The 22682-nt window shown below is 40.7% G+C and overlaps 2 protein-coding genes across 2 annotated transcripts; one reads left to right on the forward strand and one right to left on the reverse strand.

Moving 5' to 3' along the window:
* Nucleotides 1-144: 144 nt before the first annotated feature.
* mpp1 (MAGUK p55 scaffold protein 1) lies at nucleotides 145-9658 on the reverse strand. The gene is made up of 12 exons (XM_071460375.1): nucleotides 9279-9658; nucleotides 5343-5471; nucleotides 5153-5231; nucleotides 4566-4651; nucleotides 4404-4472; nucleotides 2496-2692; nucleotides 2272-2375; nucleotides 2099-2179; nucleotides 1742-1822; nucleotides 1457-1659; nucleotides 1034-1108; nucleotides 145-940 (listed from the first exon to the last, which is right to left on the reverse strand). Exons 1-12 carry the CDS (start codon nucleotides 9399-9401, stop codon nucleotides 764-766), a joined length of 1404 nt encoding a protein of 467 aa, XP_071316476.1. The 5' UTR covers nucleotides 9402-9658; the 3' UTR covers nucleotides 145-763.
* Nucleotides 9659-12059: 2401 nt separating this feature from the next.
* On the forward strand, nucleotides 12060-20775 carry tmlhe (trimethyllysine hydroxylase, epsilon). Its single transcript, XM_071461357.1, has 7 exons — nucleotides 12060-12516; nucleotides 12620-12796; nucleotides 18934-19213; nucleotides 19393-19512; nucleotides 19708-19944; nucleotides 20249-20387; nucleotides 20507-20775. The coding sequence occupies exons 1-7, from the start codon at nucleotides 12336-12338 to the stop codon at nucleotides 20636-20638; spliced, it is 1266 nt and encodes a 421-aa protein (XP_071317458.1). The 5' UTR covers nucleotides 12060-12335; the 3' UTR covers nucleotides 20639-20775.
* The last annotated feature ends 1907 nt before the right edge of the window (nucleotides 20776-22682 follow it).

Here is a 22682-nt window from a genome sequence, read left to right on the forward strand (position 1 = left end):
TTTCAAGTTAAGTCTCCAGGTTTTGTTCCTCCTGTGTTTTATGTGGGTCTGATGGATTGAATTGTTGCACACTTTTCCTGCTGATGGAAAACTGCCACAGCTTTTAAGAACAGGTCTCCACATGAAATTGAGTCCAAGAAGCAGTTGCAACAGAGCAGGGAAATTTATTTTCTGTTTAAAAGTGCCTTTACAGTATCCCATGAGGTATACAATTTTGATGAAATGAGACAAGTGAGGCTCACACTGACTGAAAGGTTTTTTGTGGAGGACATAATGGCTGTATGGAGTTACACATACACCGTATGAACACACAATTTCAGAATCTCAACTTCATGGCACAATCTAATGAGAAAAAAAGACAATGAATCCGGAATCAACACTTTACATGATAAAATCCTGTTACTTAAAAGTGAGGATTTCATTCACAGTTGTGGTCCTATTTTGCATTTTCTCACGTTCCAACAATCACAACGGTGTGCGGCACCAAAACTATCCCTCAGCCCCTCAAAAGCCTGTAGCATAAACGTATAAACAACCAAATAAAACATTCCTGGTGAGATTCACCACTTTCTAAAATACACCTTTCCACATATTGCTTGTTTTTTGGATGCATTTGTGCAAAAAATCTCAGTGACAATTAACATTAACCAAAAGGTAAACCCATACACACATGGGACATCACTAACTGAGAGGTTTCGTGTAAGGAGTGATATTGCACTGCTTTTCAACAAATAAAGGGTATTATACTGTTGCCGGACAGCTGTCAGTACACCCATGACACAGGCACCCACTGTGGGGTGGAGGTGGCACGCTCCATGGCCTCCTCCACACCTTTTACACTTTCATCCACGTCGTTGTTGACGAGAACCACGTCAAAGAAGTGTCCATATGTGGTCAGAATGGCGTCCGACTCTTTCTGGATCATCTGCAGGTTTTCCGTCTAGGGGACACAGACACACAGGATTAGCAGCTGGTAGCTGGTGGAGTTTGGTGTTTGAGGATATTTCAGCATATTCAGATAAAGGTAGAGCACCTGGGGAGCCGTGTTGGTTGGAGCGATGAACACCACAAGAGGTGCAAAATCAGCAGTCCGCAAGACTTTCAGGGTCTGCGTTAAAACAAAAGAGTGAGATCAAATAACTGCGCTGAAACAGTCTGGAGAAGGATCACGTTTTGTTTTGTTTTTTACACAAGACAAATGCCTTTCAGATGAGGTTTAGAAAACTCTGCCAAGTTGTTGTATTTTGTAATGAAGATATAGAAGATTTAATGCTTTCATTTTGGATTTGCTCTCATAATATTGCCTTGTCGTTGGATATCTAGATATAGCTACCTTTGTATGCTTTACCATGAGTATGTGCCTCGTATGAGTATGTGGGATTCATTATGACACACAAAAAAACTGACTTGAAAAATGGTGAACCTATCCTTCAAACTAAAATGTTTCCTTTCCAACCTGTGGTTCTACGTCCAACACAGCAATTTTCCCCTGCTCGTGGATCTTCTGGATGGTCTCAATTTTGGTGCCAAACATATTTCCCTGGAAGCTGCCGTACTCCAGTAGCTCATTCCCAGAGATGCACTTGGTCATGGCATCATTGGAGATGAAATAATATTCCTGTCCGTTCTCCTCATCCTTACGCTGGGGTCTGGTGGTGTCTGTGTAGAATCAAAGTTTAAGATCTAGCCTAAGGATGATTTGGCAACCTAAGAACAAGATAAAGAGTGTGGTTCTACTTACGTGGTGCAGGGTAGGAAAACTTCTCTGGGTATTTAGTCAATAGTGCACTTTTGATGTGGCGCCTTCCTACACCAGGTGCACCTAAAAAAACAACAACAGAATTTTAACAATAACATTTGTGTCTGAGAAATGCCCTGGATTCAACTGCCTCTGATTGTTTGAGGTGGTATTAGAGCTCTATACATTTGCAAGATTTATAACAATTACACTAAAATACATGGACAAACTAAGTTCCAAAAACATGTGCTCTCACTTTTTGAAAAAATGTGGATCAGTACAGATGATCAGAAATGTTTTACTATACTTTTCAGTATTTGATACCAGTAATAAATAACGTTACAGGGCTAGGAAGCTTACCAATAAGCACAAGCGTTTTCCTTTTAAAAGCAGGCAGCTGAACAACCTCCTCATAAGAAATCACATCCAGCTGGTCAAAAACTGAAAAAGAAGAGATTTTAATTTCAGACAAAACCATATTACAGCACAACTGAGAGAAAGATTAGGAAACACGACTCCAGAGAGACACTCACTAGAGCTGTGTTTAGCCAGGTACTTGTCTTTGCACTTCTTTTTCTTTCCGAACGGGCTGCAGGACTGACTGCCCTCTCTGGCCTTGCTTTTACTTGCCACCCTCCTGCAGTGGAAACAAAGTCTTAGGTTGAGCTGGGAACAGTTTGCTCACTTCCGAGCGCTCTGGCATGTGATCTTAAGTACTTCAGGATTAATCATCAGATGGTATGATGGAGCTGTTTACCATTCTTGGAGCTCTGGGGAGGGGATCAGTCCAGCGAAGTCAGCAGCACTGCTCTCCACTCTGCCTTGCCACCAGTTCGGATCCTGCTTGTTGATGATCTGAATGATGTCACCAGTTTGAAACTTCAGACCTGCCTCTTTGCATGGGATGAGCTCATCCTTGGTGGGGTCATAGTCAAACTGGGCCCTCATGTACATCTGTAGGTCAAGAGCACATATGCTGAAGTTGAAAGTTAGGAAAGAGCTAATCAACATTTTCAGTATGTGTGTGGTGTTTGGAACTGGACCTCACTGACCAATGTGTTCAATAATCTCACATCACTGGGATGTTGCAGGTCAGTTACTGTAGCCCAGCTGTAAATGAACAGTGATCTGGTCCACCAGGTTCAAGCTGCTAACTGAATCCCTAGAGGTAAAGTCTGAATTGAATTTAAAAAGTTTGTGAAAGTATTTTATGTTTATGTTAAATTTAATTTAATTTATTTTATCTGTTCTAGGAAATTTCCATGATGCTATATCAGATGTTTGCTGAGTGTGGCTATAATTCTTCTGAAATATTTCTGAATAATTGTTGCACAAGCATCAGATATTTTGCAGTTCTTGCCTAATACACTGATAAATACATCATTCTTAAATCTTGAATTGAAATATTCAGCATTTTGTTTTTCTTAATGTTTAAGCCATTAAATTGGGCACATCTTGATTATATGTTTAAAGCCCCACCATTGCTGAAGTACATATCATTGTAAACATATATGGATCATCAAATGCTGGACTTCAAACACCTACAGTACCTGTACAGCATCCTGGAGAATAAATATTCATAGTGGAAATTCAAACACATATATTTAGATTCTACAAATGTAAAGTGGGAAATTCACCCTCCAACAGAATACATGAGTTCATGCTATGATCTTGGACAGCAAAATTGTGAAAAAAAGTAATTTTCGCCCAGTGAAGTCTGAATGTGCTGCCAACCAATTTGTTGTCTTATTAATATTATTCTACTGAGCAGCTGCAGGAAGTATTGTTTACTCATACCCCACATTAGAGCACTAACTCCCCCAGGGGGTTTGTAATTTAACTTCCCAGAGAGAGACAAGCTTATGAACAAATCCTGACTAAACTATCAAAGATCACAGCAGGACCATGTGTAAATTCTCCACAGGGTAAATTATTTCTATTGTTAGTAGAGTTCATGAACATTTTTGGTTTCCCCAAGTTGCTCCAGTTGTGGGTCTACACAGTCAAAATGAATACACCCACTTTGTACTAGAAGTGGGTGCACTGGAGTGGTCTGGGTCACCAATTGTAATGTTCTTTGAACATTAAGTATTAACTAAGCCTACATATTAATGGACTAAAAGCTTTTAAGTAGACTGCCATCACTGGCCACAGCAAAGACAGAACCTAAAGCAGTGTTAAACTGTATGAAGAGAGGAGCAACATCATTAGATTAAAGCTCTTTTAAATTCACATTTACTCTACTGTAAAATGTGTGTATAACGTTACCTATCACATACTAATGTTCAGCACGTTGTTAAATCAATAGCAGCAAACATGTTTAGGCCATAGGAGGCTCACGACTGGCTGCTGGAGAAAATGATGTGTTGTGGCCAGCAGATGGCAGAATGAAACACACTACCAACGTGTTTCAAGTCAAGCTAGCAAAACTAATGTGAGTGATGTTCTTGAAATTTGAACTGATTTCATAGTCACCTGAGTTGTTCATTGACTAAAAGAAGATTCACCTAATAAAGAACAAAATGCTTTTAAAAAGTAGTTAAGAAAAGACTGGTAGAAAAGAAATCAAACCCATCAAGATACCATCCAGCCTGAGTGGAAAGCTAATGCACCAGAAGATCAAAGCTAAGTGCATATTCAGCCACTCAGCCACTCATGTTATTACCTCACAGGCTCGGGATTGACTCTGCAGGTTGGGGATGATCTTCATTGTGACCACTCCATTGGTTTCTTTCTGCGTGTGAAGATGTGAAATAAAAATGACATTAACTCTACTACCAAAATGATTGTTAAGATAATAAGTCAAAGTTAGAAGCTGCTGACTTACCAGAATCTTTTGTAGCTGGTCTACAGTCTGGTTTGTTACACTTTTCCCATTGATTTCTGCTATTTCATCCCCTTCGTGTAAGGACCCTGGAGAGAAGAGGAAACCACAACAAGTGAAGAAACTCCAAATGTATTCCAGCTATTATTGTGGTCCTAATATGAACCAGCAGCTACTGAGGTCATATTTATTCTCCTGAGAGCTAAACACATGAAAAAGCCAAGAGATTTTTTTTTTTACAGATTATTACTGACAATAATCCAAAGCCTCAAAGCACATCTAACATCTGACATGTATATATGTGATATATGTTTGAAACATTTCAACGGTACAGCTTAGTACAGTTTAACTGGCACGTGCCCTGAGAAATATAAATTATTTGTTGACTGAAGCACATGTGAGAGATTTCACTGATCGTCTTTTCGTTCAATCACTGATCAGAACATGAGGTAGACCCCGCTCCAGCACACACAGAGGTGCTATGCTAAGACAGATTTGCTGGGACTGGGACAAACTCCTGACCTTTGGGGTACAGCAGTTCAGCTCACTCCCCACTAACACTCAGAACAAATCAATATGTGATTAATTACCTTGTCTATGGATCATACCCCCGTGTAATATTCTGGCCACAGTGCACCTTTGCTTGTCGTTCAGCTTCAGAGTGACGCCCTGCAGGTCAAACACCACAGACAGTGAGGAGGAGTTAGAAACACAAATCTGAAAGTGTGTGTGTGTGTGTGTGTGTGTGTGTGTGTGTGTAGACAGAGGCAGACAGTTTACCATAGGCTCTGAAGGATTCTTTTCAAATGCTACTTCTCTCATCTTGGTCACCTCTGTGCCATTCATGTGTTTAGCACTACCGTTGGTGTAGACCTCAGCCCCTTTATTCTCATAGGTTTGCATAGCTGCCTGTTTAAAAAAAAAAACAAAAAAAAAAAAAACATTTATTGTTTTATCAAAATTCAATCAACTTTGCTCAAAATGGAAAATCATGCAATTCATTTGAAGACATTTATCCAAAGAATTACAGTCAGTTCATCTGGACAGATCGGATCATTATCACACTGGTATTTCCAATAACTGCAGTGGGAGCTTTCTGCTGATGTGCGCCAACAGCTATGTTTCATTTGCAGTTTCAACATATGTTCAAGGTTGAAAATTAACCCAGTGTTATAACACCTCATTAACCTCATCCAGTGATCTGGTCCACCAGATTCATGTGGTCATGGATACCACTAGTCTTGTCAGGTCACCAAATCACAGAAAAGTATTAATGTAAGGAAAATGAATCTTCTTGAAAAATCTTCCAAATTCATCTAGGTTTGGTATGGAAATCAAAGAAAAGCCCAGAGGCTGGTTTTGTGGATTCATACTGTGCTTTTACACCTAAATGAATTCGAAGAGGAGTCTAAAAGCCGGAAATCCACAGTGTCAACAAAGGTGGTCTCCAGTCCAGATCACTGCCAGTGGTCCCCTGACAAATCCAGACAGTAACAAGGTGAGGGATCAGACTTGAAATGTATCAAGTTAAGATATCCTATAATGTCTCATGGGAAATTGTGTGGGCGGCACTCATGTATATAATCGAGCAACAAATGCTCACTATCAAAAGGTTTGGAAATTGGTCACTAAACCGATTACCTGCATCAGCACAAAATTTCTGCATGAAAATGACACATCAGCGCTGCTTCAGCAAAAAATATATTATCTGTCTTCCAGCATCAGCACTATAATAAACCAATAAATGTCATTATCACCCTCCTCCTCCTCCCCTATAACCTCAGCCACATTATACTGCTCATAACAGCAGTTTGGTAAGATTATCATCTTTGATAAGTGAGTGTGTGCACCACGTCTGTGCTTATAAACCTCTGGCTAAGTAACCGTCCTCAGCCTACACAGAAAACATAATGATAATTTCATAAACTGAGCTCAGTAGCTGTTGAGGATAGTCTAGTGTGAAACTTTCCTATTTTTATATTCACAGTTAGAGATGGTGAGTCAAGAGAAGCCTGAACGTGGGAGTCATGAGAGAGACAGTTGTTTTTCTGAGCAGCACAACAGTTACCTACCAGCACTTGTGCTGTTATATGTCAGGACTGCACCAGGAGGGAGGTTTTTGGATGGAGTCCCATGGTGAGCAGATGAAATTACATCTTCAGAGGAAAGGAGTCCATACAGCAATACTCCCACAGAAAAAAATCAACACATACATACAATATCTAATCTGACACATTACACACTGATTTCTATCTGTGAAATCCAAGACTGGTTTACTTCTTGTTTCTATTCTGCAAGCAGATCATTTCAGAGTAGGGCTGCTCCAAAGACAGCAGGAAATGAAATCTGTGGATCTGTATGACGTTTGTGATCTTATGACTACATGTGAATTAATGTGATGGGCCACAAAACTGTGTAAACTGGGCACTGTAGGCCCACTATAGGCAGGAGTAACAGATAAACCTATATTTAAAGATACTGGGTAATGCTAACCCTCTGGACTGAGCAGGGAGGAAACTGACAAAGGTCCAATCTAACGGTTAAATATTATCATTTTACATTTGTGTGATTAGATTAGCATCAGCACTAAGAAGCCTTTTTAATTAATTGCGACTCATCATGACCCTGACAATGGGCCCCATCACTCACATGATCAGAGTGTAAAGAGATAAACACATGATTAAAAGGCATTCGTCTGGTTTGTCACAATGTGTTCCTATCACTGTTGACAGTCAACATATGCTACTAGAGCTGGGGCCAGGAAACCCTCTCAGAAACTTGAATACCAGCTCTGGGTGTGGAGAGGCAACAGGATAAACAAACAGCTGGTTGAGCAGAGCGCTTCCTGTTCTGGACATTTGCTCTTTGCTTTATTTGAAGGAGGTTCAGAAACTCAAACAGAGTGTGATAGGTGCATTTCAGAAAGACAACCTCTGGAGGAGACGATACTCTATGCAAATTCATTTCTATTGTTCTACCTGCTTTTGGACATACAGTACCATGATTGCGTTATAATGCAGTCTGTCTCTGTCTTCATTGTCTTTCTCTTGAGATGACTTGACTTTCAAGTCAAGAAATATCAATTATTAATCCTTTCCAGCCTGTAGGATTTCGGGTGGATCTCCTGCCAACAGGATAAGATATATTGATCTCTTGAAGAAACACAATAGGAGATCAATATTTGACCTATATGGGATGCGGAAAGATACAAACGGCGTGGATTATGGTCCTCTCAGACACACTCTAACCTTTACCAGCCTCTTTGAACAGAGGCTAAAACAGTTTGGACAGGTTAAAGAAACAAAAAGTAGGACATTCAGACCTATGTCTCATTTGCCTGAAGCCGGACTTGTCTAAACCTGTTAGGTTTTTAATATTAATTTCAAGTCTGAGGGAGTGACAGCAAAAAGTGTGGCTAAAATAACCTGTCAGGTAGCTGTTCTTGAGTTCAAATGCTATGCAGAGGAAAAGACATGCATGGATGACTGTCTATGGAGGGCTAGTGCACAGTTCTTAAGTCTGAAGTATTTGGAGGGGTTCTCTCCAGAGGATCATAACACAACACAGCAGAACAGGCTTGGTCACTTATCTCACTTTAACCAAACTAAAGATAAAGATACAGTAAATCACCTATGATAGACATTACAGACACTAGTCCCCACTGTGAGATAATGGACCATGTGACCTCACTTTAAAGACAATGATTTCACAAATCAGCACTGAGCAGAAGAACACGCTGGCAAGACTGTAGCTCAAGGCTATTGAACAAAAAAACTGCTGATATCAGGAAAGGAGTTTCCTCCCCTCACCATTTCCCTCAGTAGCCGTGTGCTGACTTTACAAATTCACAGAAGAAGTTCAGCACTAAGATTTCCCTCGGCATCACTGGCTGCCAAATTAGGTTTCACCCTGCCTGTCTCATTCCAAATCATTACAAGAAAAGTTTAGAGGGTTTTAAAGTTTGTGCTCACGCATATAAGGTGTTTTCCACCAGTGGTTTCACAACATGACCCGGCCTTAGTGTGAAAACAAGTTTGAACAAAAAGCCTGTTGCAGTGTGATGTAGTAAACAACATGTCACTCACTGTTGACATGTATTCCTCAGCAGCAGCAGCAGCAGCTCCAGCCATAGCCGCAGGCAGAATTACACAGCACTGCTAAAACTGGACTAACACCAACTTTATTCCCCTTGAGTCCGTCTTCTTTTATATTGCATAACACTGTCCTAGAAAAAACAGGCCTACTGATGTTACTGTCACATGTTAAACAGGATAATTACGGGATTAACACAATTAACACAATCTCTATGGCTCCATTGTCCTTCAGACACGTGATATAGCCTCGTCTGGTTCAGTTTGTCACATGATTTCTATAGGCACTTTGGGGGGAAATGCAGAAGTGAAATTGCCAATGTAATGTCTACTGGATTCCTCCTAAGGCTGACTGAGCAACACTGAGCGGTGCAGAGGTCACTGACACAGAGCTGCGGCTCGGGAAGAAATGTCTCCACGCCTGGTTCTTTGTTTAAGAGATCCACACATCGGTTGCTCTAAGTAGTTTTCTGGACACAGAACTGGGTCTATTTTTAGAGACCTAGTCGATGAACAAACAACGGTCATGTGCCCCATCTCTGCTTCCCGGAAGCAAACATGTACACCAAAATCTGGGGGGGGTACAAAAAAAACACACACAACAAAGGTAAAAACAGCACCGTACCTTGTCCGACTTTGGTTTATTTTGAAGGAGCTGCTCCAGGTACAGATCGGAGAGGGCTGTCCGGACGCTGTTGACAGACTCCAGTATGACAGCAGGTTCGTTTTTATTGGATTTTAACGTCATCTTCACTGTTAACTAGAAAAAAAAAAACTGTGAACCCGACGTGCCCCCGCTCAAGGTCCGTAAGAGGCTGGCCAAAAAAAAAAAAAAATGCTGTGGGAGAGGGAACTGCTGATAAGCAGCCCTGATGATGAGATAAGTCACTGTCCGAGATGAAAGTCCAAGGTTCCGATGAGCAGCAGGTGAGGGACACGGGACATCTGCGGCGGGGACACCGCTGACAAAGCAAGTAAACATGTAACTGACTGCTGCTCGGAGGGGCAGGCTCGTGCTGCCTTCATGCGCTCTCCGTGAGCTCCAAAATTTTAGCACTCAAGTTGTTTACATCGCAATGCACTGAGCTGTTTCTACGCGTAAAATAAAGCACAATAGACCATGTGGCAGATGTGTGTGTGTGTTTTTGTTTTTTTTTTTCTCTTATCGCCTTTAACCTCAGTTTCTTGTAGGCTAGCTGCTTTAGTGCTGTGTTTATGTTATAGCTGACCATATGTTTTGTAGTTCAGGTCTATTCACGCCTATGTCCTGTATGTCTATTTAACATTTTCTCTCAGTCAGTCCTTATTCAGTTAAGTAATTAAGAGTGTTACATGTGGTCTAAGAAACATTAGAAGCGAATCACATTACTGTTTGGTTGCCTTTCTCTGTTTCAGTCTTTGGGGTGTTATAGGCCTACTCTTGTTACTCCACAGTTCTCTATTTTTATTGAATGTCCGCAGCTTAGTTTTCTCTCCGTTTGATTTAATTATTGTGCTCCAACTTACTCAAATTCATTTACTCATCTTATTTTCACAATAAATGTCAGAGCGGGCAGCAGCTTAAATAAATTATAAACAATTGACACACTTCTATATTTCCGATTGTTCCTGAATGCAGCATTACCGCAGCGTTCTCGGCAGGGCTGCACCGTCAGGCTACAAGGAAGCAAACTAACGGAGTCATACAGCGGCTCACCAAAGATGTCCGCTACAAACAATGCACCCAGCTGCAGTATGACTGTCTGGGTGCTAGTTTTAAATAAGAATCCAACCATCGTCAATGACAGTTCTCCAATTACATGAGTTATTTACAGACGCCATTGAGCCAAACGGGAACAGTGCTGCAGCGTGCACGGGTGTGTTTTTATACGTGATACAGCAACGTTGTCAACAAGGGAGTCCACATTAGCTCTTGGCCCATAACAAATATATGAGTGTACAAAAATCTTTTATTTTAACAACAACAACAAGTGTTACATTTAATATATTGATGATAAATTGATAAATATTTACAAGATTGATGTTTTCCTAAATCCTTCCAGTCCCTTTAACTCTATACCACAGATCAAATATGCATCTTCCTCACAACCTGCACTTTCAGCCCCTGAAATAATGTCAGAGAGGTGACAATAACTGAAGAATGACAATTCCTTGTTATTACACTGTGTATCACATTTATATGGGTTGGATGCTGTATCATGTGTTATATATGATGTCTGATTCTTTGACTGAACTTCATGATGATTCCCGCTGATCGTCACTATGAAGCACACTAACACCAAAACAGACTGCAGGGGAGAGGGGGAAAGGTATTCAGCTAGGTCATGAGTGTTAGCGTGATGAGCTGCCAGTTTGCAGAGGGGACTCCAGAGGGAGCCAGCGTGCTCGTTTGTATCAGCCATCCACCCTGCTCCTCATGAAAAGGGTCAGCAAGCCCAATCTGGGCTTCATCTCTGCCGCTCATGCAAACAGCCATCACATACCCAAATTCCTCCTGTTCTCTACAGCCATCTCTCTGGAAAATAGACTTGACTTGGAAATAAAAGCAGATCCTCTGATAATTACTAGCCATGGTAGGTATGCATTGTTGTGTCATGTTGCGTGACTGATATTTCATGTCAGACCCAGTTACTCTCCTTCTGCTCACTAGAGATTCCCACCTCCGGCCCGCTTTCCTGCAGTATATAGTAGCTGAGGAACAAACACCTCCTCTGCTAACATTATAATACACTGGTGACAGAGAAAATACAACATGTCTAGTGAGTACAGATATAGGAAACATTTTAACAAAGAAAGAAAAAGGAAAAGTAAGAACAGAAAAGCACAGGTGTAAGTAAGGAGATGAATGATGGCTGAACTTCAGATAGCAGCTTCAGTTTCTGGGTCCTGCTGTTGTTGTGCTGTTGTTGTGCATTGTTGCCTCAATAGTGACATCTGTGCTGTTGACAAGGCAAACATGTTGACTTTGAAAAACTCTTTAATATACCCTGCAGTCACCTGCTGCACCTCTGCAGCACCCGCTCATCCAGTCAGCCACACAGCGCAGCTCGCTCAGACTCAGCCTGCACTCAGGTGAGCTGCCTTAACCTGTCCTGCTTCGTTCTTTGAATCCACACTTTGAGCCTGACAGCACAACTTTAATGCCCCTGCTCATCTGAACATACACAGCGTTTGCACTGATCTTGGCAAAATAACCTCCACACAAATTTGTGGGCAAGTTTAGATAAATGAAGGGGGTGTGAAGATTGACAGATGTCGTCAAACGCGGGGCAGGGATGGTCCACAAAAAAAAAAAAACAACAACAACAAAAAAACAAACAAACAAAAAAAACCTGTGTCTCCTGGTTTGAAGCTGGCTTAGGACATCCGGGTACTCAGGTGACGGTAATTACGCAAGGGTCAAACCACTGCACTGGTCTCAGAGTGTGATGGTTTGTGCCGCCCCGGCTCCGGTTCAACACGGATCCAAGCCTCAGGAGAAACTATGCCGTGTTTAATGATTGATCTCGGGCTTTCTCTGCAAACTGAGGGATTTAATGAGATTAAAGTTCTGCTCGTGTGACAGTGAAACGCAGAGAAAAAGGCGCACTTTGCCTTCTGCGCGTTGGTTCTGCGACTGCACGGTACATATTTATATATGTATATTTTTTTCAAGTGACCCTAAATTGTGCCTGTGCTCGAGATGTTTGGTGCGTTAAAGAGGAGCCTGTTGAGACAGGCCCGGCTGGCCTCCGGTCCCAGGGACACACAGTGTGTCTCTGGTCCCAGGGACACACGGACGCAGACACCATGGAGACACACGGCGCAGACCCGTGCCTGCGCCGGGACCCCTGCAGCTCCGCACTTACGCCGCGACTGTCTCGGTGAGTTTTTCTGACAGGATTTCCACACAACTCACAGGTGCTTCTGTGGCAAACTCTTTCTCAGCCAGTTGAATAAACAACCCTGCATATGAAATCATTGTAGTGCTCAACTACGAGGGGACGTCGATGCATTTGAACTACGTGTGGCTGCGGGACCACTGCCGCTCCGCCTCGTCATACAACTCCAAAACTAACCAGAGAAACCTGGACACCGGGAGTATAGACCTCAACATCCGCCCCGACAGCAGCTCAGTGGAGGATGGACATCTCGTCCTCACATGTAAGTCACATACAACTACAATAAAGTCAAACGTGAAGGTATTCCGCACCACTGTCTGCACCGTTGCTCCATTTGATCGCATCGTAAGGACACAGTTATCAAGTCATTAGAAAAGACTGATTAGTGTAAATTTACAGTAATTTACTGGCAGCAGCTTTGCCCATAAGGTACTGTATTTTTTTTTTTTTTTTTTTTTTTACAGTTTCTTACTGTGTTTTAGAATTACAGTAAATCACTGGAAATACATGTGAAGTTCTTTTCTGTATTTTTGTAAATTTACAACACAACACAGTTTTTAGGTAAATTACCGTAAATTTACAGTATGTTACTATGGTACAATTATTACTACTACTACTACTACGACTAGAACTACCATTGCAACTATTAATATTAATGATTATAATAAACAAATTAATGAAAAGGGACAACATTCATTATACAGTTCATTTTTAAATATTTATTGAAATAAAAACATGACAATTTTTAATTCAAACAGCAGCGCAATATTGAGTGAGTGAGCGTGTGTGTGTGCATGTGTCCCAAACAAAGTCCCACTTGAAGTCACTGGGCTTCTTGATGAGTGTAAACGTGCAGGTTCACTGATGTTGACTTTTCTTTGACCATGTTCCTGCTCTTCTTGGTCAGCACCCTCTCATAGCTCTGCTTTTGTGCCACTGAGGATTATATTGAAATATCTCTCACAAAACATTTTGTGAGTTCTTGATAAATGGGATGAACATGTAGGCACCACAAGGAACCTTTGCTCACAGTTTCTAAATGGACGAGAAACTATCAGATCCTCTATGCTGTGCCTTTTACGTGTCACATTTTAAAGAAAAATCCACACGACAACACAGTGTGTCATTAACAATGCGTCTTTGCAAGAGCTCGGCACAAACAACAAAACAGTGAACTTAGAGCGTAGTTGTAAAAATGTCTGAATCAAGTCTTGTATGACTCTTTTTGCCAACTGGAAAACAAAACATTAGGTTAGACTTGATGCCTCACTACACAAGTTCAGTTAAATTATCTTTCAGCAAAAGCAACAGTGTTCTTTAATGGTGTTGTGAACTGAGACAAAATACTGACATGCTAATATAAGCTACAGCTAAAAAAAACTGCATGAATCTTTTCAATGACTAACACTGTCCTAAATGGCAGAAAATTCAACTTGAGAAAGTCTCACACTGATTTTTTTTTTTTTTTTTACTTCCTTGACAGGGATAATGCTATGACATTAGCTAACATTTTGGGACTTTGAGGCAGAATAAAAATGGTGACATACCTTACTCAGTCGAGGTTGCCTTATCAATGCCGCTCTGGGCATCTGTGACAAAAGGCTGAGCAGGTTGAGGTGAGGCTGTGTCTTTGTGGTGACAGAGACTGGTTGGTGAATGTGCTCCAAGGGTGAAATCCAGAAAAATAAAATGCAAGCTGCAAAAACAGCCCAGACTCTTCTGCAAGATCATGTTTTGTCAGTTTATCTTTAAATCTTAGCTCCACCCTTTTTTTCACCTTCCCGAGATGCTCAGCTGTTTACGGTAAAGTTTTCCCGAGATGCTCAGCTGTTTACAGTAAAGTTTACAGTGAATTACTGTAGATAATGGCATTCTGTGAAAGTGCTGTAATTCACGTTTTTTTTCCTCCCAGATTGCATTGCAGTTTACAGTATGGCACTGTATGACACTAATACAGCAGAATACTGTTAAGATTTCACTGTAAATTTACATCAATGGTTTACAGTGCACCGACTCGGTAAAGGGTTAGAGATAAACTCAATTATCCAATCAGTAATTATTACAGTTTATTTTGTGCTCTTGCGGTGCATGTGTATGTGTATTTGGCAATCACATTTTTACATTTTAACTAATCAGGCCATGCATTTACAACACTTTATCAATAACTGGATTTGTAAACTGTCTTGCATGTTACTACTACATTTAGCCTATTGCATACCACTCTGACAGGAGTTGACAGGGACTTCAGAGAAAGTTAGGACCGGATGGAGCAAACAATCTTAAAGTTCCAGGCTGAAATGCAGTTCACATATCACATATACATACATTCAGATGTGATGTATTTGAATAGATGTTGTAAGCAGAATCATCTATTCAGCTATATTACAACTTGTTGCATTCATTATAGAACTTGTTACAAACTGTATTATATTATAAAATCCACCCAGTCTTTTAAAAATGATTGTATCAGCCGTATGCAGGAAGTAATGCATTTTCATTAAGCAGACAAAAGTTTAGAGGGCTTAAGGATTTATGTGTAACCTGAGCTCAGAGTCAATAATTTACTTTAAGTCAACAGTAATTTGCATCTGGAAATTATGTCCAGGAACAGGTTAGACATCTCATCTATCTGACTTTAGAATAAAGATCGAATTAATTCAAGCCAACATTATTTTTATCATTCACGTCCACTACAGTGCGCAACACATAATATAGCTATGAATGACTGCAACATTTTAGCATATAATTATTACACACAACGTTCTGTGCACAGACAAAGCTGAAGTGGACTTTTCTCTCTGCCATGATCGTACTTTATTGTGTAAAGATTCACTCTGTTATGAGGTAATCCTCATGGTGTTGTCAGGATAAGGAACAAGACTCTGGACTGTTTCAGTTGTAAAACATAAAAAGACATTCACACTTAAAAGGAGCTTTGTAACCTGTAGTTAGATGTCTACTTTAATCAGCAATCAGTGAATTGCAACATCTTTAAGAGACTGGCAGAGCAAACAGTCGACCTCCAATGGACATTTTCACATAAAAACATGAAACTGAAAAATACAATATGTAACAAAACTGAGAACGAAATTCAATATTATATCATCCTATAATAACTGTGTTATTTGTAAGTTGTAGTGTAGAGTGTAGAGTATTTGATTTTATCTATAATTAAAAACAAACAGGTTAATTTGCCTCCATGGAAAATGCAGAGCCCACCCTACAACCTTAATACCACCAAAGGTGCACCTTTGATTTCCTGTTGATGCTAACTGCATGAACAAAGTTAGATTGTGAGACTTAGATAGCACTGGGTACAACAGCATCAGTAGGCTAAATTAGTGGTTCTCAAAGTAGGGTCCTGGGACCCACAGGGGTCCTTTGGGGGGTTCCTGGGAGTCCCAAGCAAAAAGGGGAATAATTTATTTCTACTATAGGTCCATCCATAATTAACACAATGTAAGAATGGATGACAATTTTGGTCATGGGTATCAAACACCTTCTGCAATAAAACATCTAAAAACCCTGAGACAAAATCTTATCAAGTGGGGGTCCAAGGTCTAACTTGTGTCACTAAGGGGTCCTTGAGATGAAGTTTAAGAACCATTGGGCTAAAGAACATGAGCTGAAACACAGCTGCAGCAGTGGCGAGGAGGTTAAGAGGAAGAACCATACTACTAATAACTGAAGGCGCAGTAGCTGTCCATAAAATATTATGACATGCACAATTTGCTACTTCTTACATCTGCATGCATTTAAAAACAGACAGGAAGCGCTTCTGACTTGGCACAGAGATCACCTGTGGACAATGGTGGTTCAGTCAGACAGTTAAACTTTGCCAAAGAACATGAAGAGAAGCGTGGTGAATGCTGGCAACACAGTCTTTAGTTAGATAAAACCAAAAAAAAATTGTTTGGATCAGATAGGGTCCAGCATGTTTGGTGCCACAGTGACTGCAGAGAGCTGACCTTTAAACATGGAGGTGTGCTGATGTGGGGCTGCATGAGTGCAGAGGGTGAAAGGGAGATGACACTTACAGATGGCACTATGAATGCAACTTTGTATATCCAAAAACTGAATGAAAAGATTTTTATGAGGATTATGTTGAGGATCCAAAACGCACTGCAGAAAAAAAAAAGAAAAAGAAAACTATGATATGGCCAAGTGTGTCCCCTGACCTGAGTCCAGTAGAAAACCTCCAGAGTATTTTAAAGTGGAGGGCAGAGAAACAAAACCGTTCCAACAAAAAGAATCATCTCTGAAGAACAGCAGAGCATCTCTCCACAGATTTGTGCAAGACTGGTATCATCTATGTCTTGAAGGAGGGAGTCTGTCACTAGAAATAAAGGCAGACATAAAAAATATTTATACTATTTTTGTTACATCTGTTTTTTTTTTAGTATGGGCCCTTTCATTATAGTTTAGTTGGTCAAACTTTTGTGTTTTCAAATTAATTGGCTTCAATTCTCCTGGTTTCTTGCTAAAAACAAATTAAATTGTATCAAAGGGACAGGATTTGCAGTTTCTTAACATTTTAGTGATATTGATATGGCTTGTATTTTCTTTCGTTATATAGTTACTTTACATGCTGCTCATTCAATGTATTCTGTGGACACATCAAAACTACCAGTAATTGGACTTAAATTCTTTCTTGTGATACTGTGTCCACCAAAACTGTGCAATAGATCCTATTTTAGAAATGTTTTTTTAATTATTATTTTTCTTTTAAAGTAATTTTTTGGCCATTTGATAGGACAAGTGTAGAGAGACGGGAAATGGGACAGAGAGACCTACTATCGGGTTGCCCCCATTTTAGAAAATTCTAACATCGCCCAAGTCTGCTCTGCTGTTGTAATCCAGGTGAGGATAGCTGCAGGGTTCTCCTCTCATATGATACCATATGCTGCACAGGACACAGCACAACACCCCACCCTCCTCCTAATCACCCAGAAGGAGCAGACCTCCAAGCCTCTGAGCTGTTCCCCTGAGAGGCCCCAGCAGACAGAGTTGAACTAGCTTAACCAGCACAAGGCCCCGACTAGCTGGAGCCATCTCTTATTCTGTCTCCACTAGCAACCTGCTCCTGCACGCCAAGGCAAAACAGCCATGTGGGATTTAGTAGCCTATTTTTTGAGTAAGAGGAATAAATGGTCCCACAGGTGACCAGGTGTGGAAAAGGAAACAGGTGCTACACTTGTGCACCCATAGCACTCACCTAAAAACACTACCCTGCTGTGACCCCTCAACCCAGCATGGGTCAGCTCAGACATGAGTGCTGGAAAGCTTTTAAAATGAGGAGCAAAACATGGACAGGAGTGTACCATCGCCACAAGCTTTTAATAACATATCAACCCATTCAGAGTCCTGCAGCTTGTGTGCATGCTTTTTCAGGATGTGCACCAGTCTGGCTTATTTGCCACTCAGGGCTGTCCTAAACAATGACTGATGCCTCCCTCTGGGCTGCTGGACTCCAGCAGTTCTTGTGCAAAGGATGGATTGTCAGAGGGTTTTTAAGTACACACAAGAGTGGCAGTGTGTCTTACATAAACTGACAAATGGGGACCCGTCAGCCCCAAGACAGTTGATGATGCACATGCTCCTGCAGGCATGCTGTCAGTTCTGCCTGTTCCTGTTAGCAGCACGTACTCAAGGTCAGCTGAGTCTGGGACTGGATTTTCTGTGCATGAGCACTGACCCTCATAGACTTGGTTTAGTAAACGCTCAGTCTCAATGCGCTCATGCTCCATACAGATCAGAGTCTCATGTACTCATTTGCTGCATGCATTGAGAGGATTCATGAGCTGTCCTGCAGTCCTGTGTAACCTGATGGACTTACATAATTGAAATAACACACTCCAAAATGGTCACCAACAATGGTCTCAGTTCAACTAAACTCAGCCATCACTTGTAATTCAGCAGTTGGATACAGAGGAAGTGGCTGTGGCGAACTGAGGTATTTCATCCTACTGGTTCACAGGGTTGAATTAACTTGCTTGGGGGCCCCAGCGTATGCTACTTTAATGTCCTATCATTTCAGGTTGTAAACTTCAGTGCACTTCACCAGTTGCAGTTAATAAAATTACTAACAAAATACTTGGCAAACAGTGAACCCAAGTCCCATAGACCCCTGGTGGTCTGGGCCTCCAGGGCAGTTCCCTGCTTTGCCCAGTTACTAATCCAGCCTTGCTTGACCTTGTCAATGATCAGAATTGTAGATCTGGTTGAACAACAAATATACAAATAAATATATATACAAAAAAAGTTGATTCACACACTGTGATGCCCCCATGTATGCTCTAACCTTTCAGAATAAGCTGATTAAAATCAGGCCAAGTGGAGGATTAATGCCCGTTCCATTATTTGCACCTAATAACAATATTTTCCATGTCTGTATCCCAGGGCCTGGTGGTCATGTGTCAAAGTACAGCCTCAGCTGGTTAGCTGAGAACAGCTATGAAGGAAAGAAGCAGAGCACTGTCCAGCCTCGAATCCTGTGGAACTCAGACATGTATAAAAATGCAAACGTACCATCAGCCAAATGGGACACGTTTATGAGCTGTGATGACGAACTGAAGAAGTTTCTTCAGAACTATCTTCTGTACGGGATCGCTTTTGTAGACGATGTCCCAGCTACAGTGGAGGCCACAGAGGCAGTTACCCAAAGGGTCAGTCTTATCAGGTATGAGGTGCTTCTTTTGGCCTATGCTACAGTGAAACAGTGAAACTCTTTTATTCCGACAAAATGTAACTACTGGTCATATGCAATTTGTATTTAATCGCAAGATTCAGCAATGTGGAAGATGTTCGGCCTTGTGCACTTATTCTTAATCCACTTGTGTTTTGTGTGTTACTCACAAGGGAGACCACATATGGAAGAATGTGGTGCTTTACTTCAGATTTTTCCAGAGGAGACACTGCCTACAGTCAGCTGGCCCTGGATCGTCACACTGACACCTCGTACTTTCAGGAGCCATGTGGGTAAGTGCAGGACTGATGATATGGGATTTCACAACAGCCAAAATACAATGGAAGTGGAAGGAATTTTGTTTGTGAAGCATTGGAACAGTAACATTTGAAAAAAAAGCTTCTCTATCAAAGCTTGAAATAGCTTTAAAAGCATTTTATTGATTTTGTCCCATTTTTAAAACTTGATGCCCCTGATTTTCCTCGCAGAATACAGGTTTTCCACTGTCTAAAGCACGAGGGAACTGGCGGAAGGACACTACTCGTGGATGGGTTCTACGCTGCAGAGAAATTACGCCAGCAGTCACCTGAAAACTTTGAGCTGCTTGCCCGTGTACCCATCAGGCACGAGTACATTGAAAACACTGACAACCACAGAAACCACATGACCGGTATCGGCCCTTTGCTGAACGTCTATCCCTGGAATGACGAACTTTACTTGATCCGGTACGTCTGTGCTTAAATTTGACGTCAATATACTCATTTTTATGCAGTAGTGTATTATCAGACATTGTTTTACATATTCAGTGTTTTAAGAGTCCATCTAATTGGCTTCACTGTTAAACATAAAACATAAACATGCTTTTACATTTTGCTCATCATTTCTCTTATTTATGGTTTTATACACATTTGTAGCAATTGCATTTCACCGTCACATATTGTACAATAATATATTGTACCATATTATTACCTTGCAATATATTGTGTTCTTGGCTATAGTTATTATAAAGTTTGGTGGCTTTTTCAACAGATACAACAACTATGACCGATCAGTGATAAACACAATCCCCCATGATACTGTTCGGCGATGGTATGTGGCGCATCAAGAGCTGACAACTGAACTAAGGCGGCCGGAGAACGAGCTGTGGGTGAAACTGACTCCAGGGAAAGTAAGAACTTCAAATATGCCTCTTTCAGACAATATATTTACAGTTTAGGAATTATGGAAAGTAAAGATAGAGCTGAAAGTGTAATTCATTGTAATCTAATCCTCTCTTTTCTTGATAAGGTGATTTTCATAGACAACTGGCGGGTCATGCACGGCAGGGAGTCATTCACCGGCTTGAGGCAACTCTGCGGATGTTATCTAACCAGAGACGATGTCCTCAGCGCTGCACGCTGCTTCGGTCTGCAGGCCTGATCCTGCACATGAAGGATGCTTCACTTGTGTGCCTTAACTTGTTTACTTATAATGTAGATTTTCTTAAATCATCTTAAACATTGTACTGAAAATCTTATACAATCTGAACAATCAAACAGTTTCACTCCTGGAGCAGATTGCATGTCACTCATCCATGTTTTTACAATTGATTTTTTTTTATCATTTATATATATATATATATATATATATATATATATATATATATATATATATAATTAGAGAGTATGAATGTCCTCTGAATTATACTTGAAACAATTAAATTTATAAATCTTTAAATGGCTTGTTGAGCTCATACAATATGATTATATGAAATGATGTAATGGACAAATGCACAAAATACATAAAGGAGCCAATAATATCAGTGTCAATACACTTATTGTTGAAGTATGAAGTATCGTTAGTATCAGTGCTATGATTTCATGCTAATGTAGGTCACATTGTAAGAAATATGAACGAAATAAGAATCTATGCTAGTGTGCTCACAGGATTTGCTTACATTGGCATTGTTAGCTTAGCTTAACAGCAAGCTAACAATGCTAACATACATACCATGTTTAGTTTAAGGCATCAGCATGCAAACATTTGCTAATAAGAACTAAGGTACAGCTGATGATGATGAAAATGATGATTAGTTTTCCAAGTATTTAGACAATGTTAGAAATTTTGACTTGATGATGGCACCAGATGAAAAGTTAAGGGATCACCAAAGTCGTTCCAGTTCACCTTGAGGGAGACATGAGCGTTCCTATAGAATTTCATGGTGACTCATCCAGCAGTTGTTGAGATATTTCAGTCTGGATCAATGAAAATGAAAATAATAAGTAAGATTATTATTTTATGAGAAAGCTGTACCAAAAGTCTAAGAGAGCAAGTGACACAAGGCGTCGTGTGTGTAACAGTGGTGAGGTGTTTGCTGCGTGTAGTGAGTTTCATCTCTCGGTCTAAATGCAAACGTTTTAACTTGATGATTTTGAGAATCACTGTTTAACACCTGCCACACAGGTGTGGTGTAACGTGACTGTGTTCATACCACAGCTGCACACTTAGAGCAGAGTCTGAATAAATTAGGTCGGCAACAGCTACAGTATTCTCAGCTGAGGTGGAACCTGTGTAAAGTGGTGTCAGTAAACTCACCACTTGGCTCCATAAAGATGTCAAGCAGCAGTTAAGGGAAACATATTGAAGGTCTTTTTGCTGCCCTCACACTTGCCAAATAATCATAAATTTGTGGATACTATCTTAGCATTGGCAGAGGAGTAACCAGGCCGATTATTTAAATTTATGGATCTGGTTGTGTCACGTAAAAAGCTGTTTAAGATTTGCTTTTGCTAAAGGGGAAATAAACAAGGTTGGCACAAAAAATGCCATAATTCATCTGCAGCTGTTAATGTAGTTTGTGATTAAACCAATGAGCCAGTGATTTCTGGCTTTTACTTCTTGCTGAGGAATAAAATAGTTCAGGTTCTCACCACTGCTCTCTTAATGGTTTATCAATTAATAAAAATGCAAGTCTGTAAAATAATCTTAAAACAATACATGTGCACAAGTAGGATCTCTGCCTTGTTGAGAAGTTAACCCTTTCCTTGAAGGAGAATCTGTGGGGAAAAGGTCTCCACTAGGGTCCTTCCTGTGAGAAACTGCACCGTGGGAGTTCATGCAGAACAGCTCTGTAATGCAGATGGTGCTAAACCAACGATCAAGGAGACCAGGTTAGAGAATTCAAATCTGAAGACGAGGCAGTGTTATTGGTGCTAAATGTGTGAAAAATAATCATTATCTGTCATGACTATTATGACTAGCCCTGCTTTTCTTTTTCCGTTTAAGTAGCCACATGGCTGAGCCTCCAATAGAACACAATCCTCAACAACAAAACCTATGTGACAGAGCTTCACAGAGACCTCAGGGACCTGATCCTGACTGTGAGACTGAGCTCCAGAGTGAGGCTCCGGTGTGAGTTTGCTGCCACCTAGATGATACTTGCTATTGTCAACAATGGCCACACTGGGAGTGTTACATGAAACAG

The sequence above is a fragment of the Trachinotus anak genome, unplaced genomic scaffold, assembly GCF_046630095.1.
Source record: "Trachinotus anak isolate AG129_WGS33_773 ecotype Australia unplaced genomic scaffold, CSIRO_AGI_Tana_v1 ptg000024l, whole genome shotgun sequence".
In the NCBI taxonomy this organism is placed as follows: domain Eukaryota; kingdom Metazoa; phylum Chordata; class Actinopteri; order Carangiformes; family Carangidae; genus Trachinotus; species Trachinotus anak.